The sequence below is a fragment of the Anneissia japonica genome, unplaced genomic scaffold, assembly GCF_011630105.1.
Source record: "Anneissia japonica isolate Jap-2015-1 unplaced genomic scaffold, ASM1163010v1 scaffold1203_len951721_cov167, whole genome shotgun sequence".
Classification (NCBI taxonomy): domain Eukaryota; kingdom Metazoa; phylum Echinodermata; class Crinoidea; order Comatulida; family Comatulidae; genus Anneissia; species Anneissia japonica.
Window position 1 is genome coordinate 930,756 of NW_022722325.1, and position 11,042 is coordinate 941,797.

General features: G+C 35.5%; 1 protein-coding gene across 1 annotated transcript in view; it reads right to left on the minus strand.

Annotated features, from left to right (window-relative positions):
- Positions 1-2,599: 2,599 nt before the first annotated feature.
- LOC117111852 overlaps positions 2,600-11,042 on the minus strand; it is a 12,318-nt gene continuing 3,875 nt past the window's right edge. The window contains exon 4 of the mRNA XM_033254860.1: positions 2,600-9,911. Within this exon, the coding sequence (XP_033110751.1) occupies positions 4,894-9,911 (5,018 nt within the window). The 3' untranslated portion in view covers positions 2,600-4,893. The remainder of the gene's footprint in view (positions 9,912-11,042) is intronic.

The following is an 11,042-nucleotide window of genomic DNA, read 5'->3' on the forward strand; positions in this document are numbered from 1 at the left end:
GCAAAATCTGTTTAACTAAATCTTTAGTATCGGTGTATCTATCAATATTCCACCAAAATCTACATTCTTTGAATTTATATACCTTATTGCTAAGGTAATCTGTATCGAGTTTTGTGTACGAAACCAATACTTGTAAATGACCCGCTTTAAATCTTGCTCGTATTAAGGTCATAGTTGTATCGACTGGAGCTTCTATAATCAAAATGGATTGTCGTTTAATTTGCTCCTCTTTCAATGGGTATATGGTACAGCTAATCCCATATTATTCTCAATGTTGTCGACATATGGTTTGTAGTCAATTGGTTTCACCTTAGTGGTGCACATAAGATTATCTGAATTTAATAAAGGAAGTTTGTTATCATGCTCGTCGATGAATTCAAGTATTTGAGTGTTATTATTGATCATATTAATGTCATTCTTATCCTTTGTATCATTGTTATTATCCTTATTTATCAACTGTCGCAACTTGTGAATGTGTGTAACATTCTTTCTTTCGTCTGTAGCCCTCATGAAGCAATGTTTTAGTCTGTTATAGTTAAATACGTCACGAAGTATATCTCCTTTAAGAGTTGCTAGAATGTAATGTGTTCTATCGAGTACTTCATGTATTACTAACGGTCCGACCCAATCTGCAGATATTTTCTTGAGTTTGCTGTCAAAGAGGATGATGTTGGTTTGTACAGGTAGACTAATTGTCCCACGGAATAAATTGGATTCCTGTCTAGACGTTGTGAAATTGTGGCATTTTGAGTGTCCTGATTTGTTCGTTGTAGTGTGAGCATGGTCTTTGAAATGTGCTGTAATTTCTTTTGCAGGTGTTCAAGGTATTTCTCATAGGAGTGGGATAGTCCCGATATAGGGTGAAAGGACAATGTTGTCAAATTTGGAGGTTGCCTTCCGAACACTAGTTCATATGGAGAATGATCACCTAGATATGGTGATGAGAATGAGTTGTATGCATAACATGTTGTTGATAGGAATCGAACCCAATCTGTACCGAATTGATTAAGGTTCATTTTCAAAAGGTCTGATAATTTTCGAATGTGACGTTCAACTTGTAAACTACCGTGATTTTGTACACTGACAATTTTTCTGTCGATACGTAGCGTATTGCATAATAATGTTAACAATTTACCTGTTAATGATGCGGCTGCGTCTGTGATGAGACGAGTTGGAGGTCCAAATATGCTTATTACCTTCTGAATTAATGCTTCACAAATTGTTTCTGCATCAAGTGATCTTAAAGGTACACATATTAAGAATCTTGTGATTTCGTCGCATACTACCATTATATGTTTAAATCCTGATGGTGATACTGGCATGCTTTTAAAATCTAGACTAAGAGTGTCGAATGGGCGATATGCATCGGGTACCCTGTCATTTAATGCTCGAAGTTTGTCAGTCTTTGGTTTAAATTGTTGACATCGTAAACATGCTTTAATGTAGTTACTAACTTGTTTGAACATATTGGGAATGTCGGCTCTTCCACCATGTAATATTACGTATGGCAGTTCGCCATGTAATGCTCAAGTTGTTGTGCCCGATTCCTGTATGTTTCGGATGCAAAGACTGGATCTTCACTATGATTGTAGTGATATGACAAGCGAGATGGTTTACTTTAATAACTGAACTGACTACATCTCTTCCGGTTATAATACAAAGTGTTTATTTACTATTCTACTGCATGATATATACAATATATACAAGTAGGGTTGTGAGACGTAGTGTTTCCTTCAAGGTATCAGAAGGAAGTCCTTTTCTAGATAACTAATACTTTACTTTTCATACAAGCTTGGGGTGTGGTGGACTTTCTCTGATTGGTTGAAAGATATCACCTTATCCTAATCATCTGACTATTACATCATTTTGGGGAGTTTCTATAGGTCAGATAATATAACAACTTTGGGGGTAGAACTTAACTTATATTTAGTAACGAGCTGTCTCTCAATCGAGCTTATTTTATAAATCAAATGTAAGGAGTTGACCACTTGGGCTTTTTGCCATGAATTGGCTATTGTCCTGTCAAAGACTTCATATATAATAATTAGGGAGACGTTCAACAGGTGCCCACTGAATTAGTGAGGTAATGGGGTAGTGAGGTAAAAGTTCAGTCCAATAGTTTTATTGATTTGGCCTATATTCGTAAGTTATCTTAATACTATATAACACTAAGGCGAGAAAAATTTGATAATATGGACCTCTAGGTGCCGGGAAATTGCACTCTCATACCTTAAAAATCTTACCGGTACTAGACCCATGTTCATATCAACAATACAGTTATTTTCTTAATACAATTTAAGGGGGAGTGATGGTACCGTCTGCACCCCCCGGCATCTGCCCCAGCAGATTCAAGGGGGCCCATCCGGCCGACCCTCGCTAAAATTTTTAACATTTATAAGTGGAGAAAAAAGAAAATTATATTATTCAAAGTTAAGTCTTGAGAGTGCCATTTCCGGCCAACTAGAGGGTGCCATAATCATTAATCTGGCAATTTTGTGACAATTTTGTGACATGTCTTGTGATGCCAAATAAATAATCATAATAATAAATGATGATGATAATAATAATAATAATAATAATAATAATAATAATAATAATAATAATAATGGTAATGATAATGATGATGATAATAATAATAATATTAATATTAATATTATTATTATTATTATTATCATCATCATCATCATCGTCATCATAACTACCAAAGATTTGTAAGGAGAGTGTCATCTGAGTGTTTCCCTGTTGGTATTCGCTTTGACGTGAAAAGAAGTGGATATCAAGCCCGTAGCCAAAGAGGGAGGGGGAAGGGCCATTCAAATTTAGCTCCAACAATGGCGGTACTGAGGTGGACGTGGCCCTTCCAGTTCTTGGTCGGCCCCACCCCCTGATCAACGAGTTTAGCTAAGGGGCTTCTATCCCCCACTTTAACATGGCCATGAGGAACTTTCAAACTCATTGGAGAATTGACGATTGGAAATATTAGGAAAGGCCAAGTAACACAGAAGAAAATAACGTCTTTCTTTATGTAAAGGATGCACACTTACATACCTAAGACTAACTTTAGGCAAATAAAGTGTAAATGTTTACTTTACAGTAAGCTGTTCATAATTTTTTTCAATGTGTTTTTAACAGCTTCAGGTTGGTCAAAACAAATTTAAAAGCAAATACAGTTTCTCTAAAATAAATAAATGGTTATCCCATGTTGTCTTTTGGAGACCACTTTTATTTTCGGTCTTCATTTAGAGGTTTCAGGTTCGATTACCCTCCAATTACGTTGCTTGGAGACTACTTCAAGTCTGTGGTCTCTAATTAGGTGTTTCTAATTTGAGACCGAACCCCGAGATCACCCCCAAATTCCAGATACACAGAGTTGTCTGGAATTGGAGGGCGGACTGTTTTTTTGCATTCATTCATAATGGTATATTTATTCAAAATCATTTCATTTCATTTCTTTGGTCCAAAGAACAATAAAACTGACAAAAAAAATGACAGAGTGAGAAAAATACCTCAATTTGATTGCGAAAAAGTAAACTAAATCACGTTCTAGTGGCTCTCTGATGCCAATGAGAGCAGTGATTACATAATAAAGTAAAGTAAATATAAGCATTCATTATATAAATATATATGTAAATTTTAAAAGCATCTACGAAAACATTGTCAAAACGTGCATTTGATTAATAATAATAATAATAATAATAATAATAATAATAATAATAATAACAATAATGATGATGATGATTGTAATGGAAATACAATAATTGTAGTGTACCATCAAAATTTACAATGCAAAATACTAGTTAAAACATCAATATTTCTGAGAATTAAAACATAACATTTACAAAAAAGCAGCCAATGTTAATAAAACTACAAAATGTTATACAGTATATGATATATTTAACATTCTGGGCAGGGTATTCTATTTTCACAAATAGCACAACACCATAGATACTGCATATTGGTCAACTGAATGCTCTCATATAGCGTGTCCGCATAATAATAATAATAATAATAATAATAATAATAATAATAATAATAATAATAATAATAATAATATTTCACGTTTTAATAACAGTTGCATTACACAAGCTACATAATAGACCTACATCAACATTATAAGAATAACAATAACTAGTTATAATAGGCCTACTAACCCGACAACGACGATGATGATAATTATGATGACGATGATGATGATCAGGGGCGGCGCCAGAATTTGACCTACGGTGGGTTCGATATCCCCTGGGGAAAATGTCCCCAACGAGACCAAATTGGGGGTGGTCGGGCGTCGATCAAAATCTTTCGAAAGTGGCCCGGGGCCACAAATATGAAAATTTAGGGGTTTCAAAGGCTCATTTAATCAATTTTCGAGAATCTACCAATAACATGTAGAACATACATGTAATTTTTTTCTCTCGGACAAATTTTGGTTTTTCTCCCCGACTGGGTCGGGGGGGGGGGGGAACAACTCTCCCCGACGGGGCTCTCCCCTCTTCTTCACCGGCCGGCACCACCCCTGATAATAATGATACGAAAATTATGATTACGATACTGCTTATGATAAAGTAGAGTTTTCGCAAGCTTACGAAAGGGATAACGAATACGGTTTTGTCATCAATATTTAAACAACCCTTCCCCTACAGTAGCGTATCTGTCACAACGTAGGAGATTCATGTCTTTTGCATGAATCAAGGGTCATATTCAGCTCATACAACATATTGTTAAGAATGTTATAGGCACGAATGACGATAATGATAATGACGTATTCGTATTCGTTATCGTTGTCGTTATATTGATATTGGTGCACTGTAGCATTTTGAAAGATTTTTCGCCAAATTATAATATATCAACAAAGTAAACAAGTATATTACAAATTCGAGCATGCCTAATTTTTTTTCAATAATGGTTGTACACTAACTGAGCAATCATGTTTCTCATTTGCGACAGCGATAATACATCAATATTAACAGACTCCAATTGTTGCATAGCACTCCGAATTCGTATACGTCTCTGTAGTTTCTTCTCTTGTATTACACGCTCACCGTCACTAATGAATACAATATCGCATGATAATGGCAAATACTTCCAAATCCCGGTTGAATAGATTTCATAATCACAAATAGGATTATTATAAAGTATCAAGCTCTTTAATTCCTGGGGTTTTTCTTCCATTTTTTCTAAGTTATCAACAAAGTTGTAAATAATCGCTAGCCTTATGGCACAAGTAACCAACCTCAAAATTTCAAGCGTTGGGAATATTTCCAGAAGCGAAACTAAATTACCTCCTACCTTCCTGTTTCGAAATCGTGTATACGACATATCAATCTCAGTTAGTCGAGGAAGCGAGTGTCTCGATCCCTCGTCACGCAACACACATACAAAAGTCTGCAGATGATCTCCAGTCAATTCACTGCGTCTCATTAACAGCACTTTTAGACTTGGTAGAAAGGGAATGCAGACTGCTAGATCTCTCATGCAACAACGTAAATACATATTACGACTGAGATTGAGAACTCTTAGATTAGCACCTGCGCAACCACTGTGCAACTTGCGGAACAGATCCCTATGTAACTCATAAGCGTTGGATTCGGGCATAGGCCTACTTAAATTCAGACCTACACTGTCTTCTGGAGAGTATTTTACAAAACATTCAACTAAGTTAATGTGTTGACTGTTGAACTTAAATTGGGAACCTGACAAGTTTAGTTTACAGATTTGTGTTCTGCAGCCGAAGAACTCGCAGACATACGTTGGAATCTTGCACATAGCTAAACTAATTGCACTTAGATTAGGAAGACGAAGAAGTGCATTGGCTAAGTTTGACATATCCCCTATGTTAAATCGATGTCCAGAAATATCTAAAAAATTCAAACCATAATGAGCCTCTTTTTGTTGCATCATCGAAACTAAAAATGGGGTTAAAAAAAATGTTCCCATTTTAAATCTGGACACATCAATCCACTTGAGTTTGTGTAATTGAAAAATGAATTGACCATGCATAGCCCCTATTTTAGATGAATCGTACTTGCATTTTATCCTGAATTTAGAAAATTTCATAACTTCTAAGTGGCAATGGACAAACTCTTGATGAGAGACAACGTGGCCTACAAAGTTCATGTAGGTAGAGCCATCAATAACACACATTGATGCATCGAAAACGCGCAATTTAGGTAAGTTCATGAAAGCTTCTCCAATGACAATGCCTGAGTCAAACTTACATTGTACAACTAACTCTGTGAGATTACATCCGGCCGAAAGATCACAAATTTGTTCACATTTGAGCTTAAAGTTACGCATACTCAATTTAGAGACTGACTTAAAACATCTTAATAAGAAAAAAACAGAAGTATGTATAGATGCAGAACAGCTAAAGTTAATTGAATTCAGATTTTGCAGATTTAGGCCTGTATTTTTTACACAAGACAAAAAACTGTTGTAGTCATCTGAAGTCGAAAAACATTTTCGGAAATCAATTTCCTTTAGTTTTATGCAACTTCGAAGAATATCTACGATTTCCTTAAAACGGTAATGCTGTTGAAAGTTTGAAATAACTTGCGATTTTTTTAAACAGTTGTTGAGTGGCAAGTGTTTGGACAATGAAAGTAACATATTCCAGCTTGGAAGTAGCGCATTTGAACTGGCCGTACTTTTAACCAACGCGACAAATTCTGGTGCATTCATCTTCACAGTTCCTTCAATAGTGTTATTTGTAATTGTGATTTTCTCAGTGTGACAAAAAAAGTTCTTGCGTTGTTCACTGTCGCTCTGTAAAGGGAATGCCACTACCTTCAAAATGTTTATCTCTGTAAATCCTGACAATATAGTTACGGCATAGGGATTTCCAAACATTATGCAAGGATGAACAAATGCCCTTTTCAGTCGTAAAATGCCGTTTAGCTTTCGGAGGAAATCCAGAAATTGTCGAATACGACATGGAGGAAATCCATACAGGTAGACTTTAAGCCCCAATTTCATTACGTTCATTAGTCTTTGAAGCTTATGCCTTGTGCATCTCACTGTATTCTTTTTATAGCTACGCATATTTGGTAATGTAAATGAGAGTGTGCCGTCACTATCAATATCCATATGATTGGACCAAGGATCTGGCATATTTGCGATGGTTTTGGCAAGAACATTACAGGCATGAACATCTGTCAACGGGTCTCCAATCGATATATTTAATCTAGTCAATATCTCCGCTGTTTGTAGCTTTAGATTTTTCTCGGACAGTAGGGTCACAACATGCTCAAATGGAGGAATTGTAACAGAGCTAACAAACGAAAACCGAGATAATATCATTCCTATGCCTTCTAAAAGGGAATTAATCTCAAGGGGATCGGTCACCATGTTATTGAGCGTGAATGTCAAGTCTGAAACTTTTAAGGGTGTCTTTCCGATGCTCAGCATGTTTAAAGTCAATGCTTCACATGGCAGTGACAACGATTTTAACTTCCTTTTGTAACAGAGACTTGAAATCAGAGCATCTACCGGTACCTCCCTTGTACTTGGATCAAACTGTAGGTTATTATGCCATGAAAGGTAGAGATCATTACGGGGTTTACACGTACTCTGTGACATAATTTGGAAGGGCGTTGCCAACCATAAGAGTTGCGGACATTCTACTTTTAACGTAGCACCTAGGCCGATATCATTTACTTCAACTATTATTGTCATGTGTGAATCAGACGGAGCCAAGAAAAATGCCGTTACCATAAACTTCATATCTGTTGATGGTGTTTGTAGAATGCCCGCAATACACATTGATGTATCGGATAATGACTGATGTGCTATGTACTCACGGAACACATGAAGATCTACAAGTTTTCTGAACAGAGTTTTTCTAAATTGTTGATTTGATTCATAAATATCAGTCGATTTCAAATACGGACACAGTGCAATAAATCTGCTGATAAGGAATGCATATCCATTATTTCGGTGTTCATGTGCATATGTCATTTTCAAAGTAAATGTGACGTGATTCATATGCTTATATCTAACTGGTTCTATGTGCTTATTTGACCCAACACAACACTGCTCATGTCCATAGAGAATAGACACAAATCTCAAGAGACCAGGACCATATCCTATTACAGGGAGTTTTAAACATTTTAAAGATTGAGTATTATATAAGAACATAGCAAGGTTATTACAGGCGTCTTTACTCTGTATTTCCCCCGTAAATCTGACTTCTTCCAAATCAGATGGTAAAGGGAACGTCAAGATAAACTTCTCAAAGCTTTCATCATACAAGTCATTCAATGAGAATATCTTTAGAGTTGGAATGTTGTGTAAAATTATATTAGCGTCTCTGCTATCCAACATATGACTGGAAAATATATTTAATTCGCATGTATTTTTAAAATTGTTAATTTTCTTACAAACAGACAAACCAGCTAAGTCCGATATCGTAATCGAACATACTTGATCCATTCTCAAACTAATTGATCCGTATACATTGCGAGCTTCATCTTCCGGACACTCATCTAAAAGAGCCGACAAAAAGGAACAGTTCAAATGTTTTAGATGAAAGTAATCCATAAAACGGCAAGCATCTTTTCCCAATAGAGCAATAGTAAATTTGCACACTTGTATCATATTTGCATTTGATAGCATACTGATAATTGTTTGTTTAATATCATCCTTTCCACTTTTAATAGCGTCTGCTACATAGAAACCGGCAAGAAATTCCGACTCGGATGCATGCATTGTCACGAAGCTTACTTGGTGACATACATCCGATTGACTAGCTTTTTCATTAAGCATTCCGTATTTTATACACGACGCTGTAAGTTGTTCATCGTAAAGCTCGTTTTCGTTGATGCGAAATCGGTTCTCAAATAAACACTTCAACACACATTTTCCAATATATAACATGGCGTTCCGAAATGACTCGTCGATGTCACTGAATGAATTTACCTTCTTTCGTCTAGAACATAGTCCCGATATGTTTCCAATTGTTTGATTTGCTCTGCAAACCATTAGGTCACGGTATAATTCAATAACTTTGGTTGGTATTCGTTGATTCACTTTCCACAAAGTACATAGGTAGAAGAGAAAGAGGGGCGTTTCTCCTACTATCTCATTTATGGGATCTAATAAAGACCTCTGTACCATAAATTGTTCAGCTTTCTCGGGCTCGTCTTTAAAGAATTTCTTTACGTATTCAGATTGATGGTCAGTTGAAAAACCTATAATTTTAATATGACAATCACAACACTTAGTTAATTCCTCCAAATTACCAGGTCTAGCGGTAATGAGAACAATGCTCTTCTGTAGACTTTCACCAGCAAATACACTCTTTAGGCCATAACAACATTCGTTACTTAATAATTCATTATATCCATCACATAAAAACACAAACATATCATCATTTTTTATTATAAACTTTCTGAGCATATCTCTTGTTATATCATGTTTTTCATGAAAGTCCGTTGGTAAGACTCTATGTATAACATGATTTACGAAGTCTTCTTGTTGTTGCAGAGGCCTATTCATTTTATTAAGTTCGACATACACGACTATATATTTCATAAACAAAGATTTGCCATCACATTTTGTCCATGAATGCGCAATCTTTTTCATCAAAGTTGTTTTACCGCAACCGAGTTGGCCTTGAATCAGAATTCGTTTTGAAAATTGTAGGTCCGGCTTACCACCAGTAATGTGCTTCTCACTGAATGCTGTCGCCTGTGATCTTCTCCTGTTGAAAGGTAGGCCTATTTCATCAACTGTAATGGGCTTTGCTTTATTTTCATTGCCATCTCTAGGATATTGAACCACCACAGCATCTGTATACAGTTCATCAAGGTTGATTCTTCTCGGTGATGCACACTGGTGAGGAGTAATAGACATGAAAGTCTCAAACTCGTACTTGGTTTGTAAAGCATCAATAATATCAAATCTCAATTTCATACCTTCAAGAGCAAGAAACATTAAGGAGTTTTTTAAAGGCATAGTAATTAAATAAAGTAATATTGTATGCACCAATATAATATCTGTCTCTTATACACATCTAGATGTGTATAAGAGACAGATTGTATAATGTAGGCCTAGGGGCAAATTTTAAGCCCTCGGTGCCTGGTCTAGAGAAGGCAAAGATAATGGATTGGACTTTAGTGCAAAATGGACCGAAGTTGTCAAATAAAATTTGATACTGTAGTTGGTAAAGGCCTTTAAAACATATTTCAACCAATATATTTACACACTACACACAGTGATAATATTCATGCAACTTACAAGTAATGCAATAATTCAGGTTATAGTCTTAACATACATACTGTAGCAATCAAAAATAATACTGTTGATTATCATGTAATCTACGTTTGATGAATACAGGCCACCATAACCTTTAGCCTGCTTTGGTCTCGGCGGTTAGGTAGATCTAGGCCTACTTGTATTTGAATGATAAACATTGGGGGTGATAAAAGGCTTGCATTGCTGCTGCACAACAATGTCCCTAACTCAGCTTAGCTTTTTTATTATTTATTCAATAAGTAAAGCAACAAAACTGGTGGATGACAAGTAGTGCCGTATTTTCTGAACTTTTCCACAGGTGAAATAATAAAATCGTACTAGAAGATCCTGTGGGAAAGATAAAAGCCCGCGTACATGTACTTAGCTGAGACAATTAAGTTGGTAACAACCCAATTAAAATCTGTTCAGAAGCTTTCTTTAAAGCCTTGTTATTTATTCAGTTGTAATGCATGCGCAGAATGGCTTATGCTAGCAATGATACCTGGCATTGTTTGTTTTTTTTTTATAGAATAAAAATGTATATAACGTAGTTAATTAATATTACTTGAAGGAAGATAAATGTAAATGTAAGATTATGAAAGTTAATTTAAATTTAATTTAATGCTTAACACATACTATAATAATGTTTATGAAACTGATAAGCCTGATGTCATGTTGGTATTGAATATAAATACTTTTGTATTGCACATTATAAATGCTATCTTATGTTAAGCGCTGATGATGAAAGAAATTATGTAAATGTGAGATTATGAAAGTTAATTGTAAATGTAATGTTAACCACATAATAATGG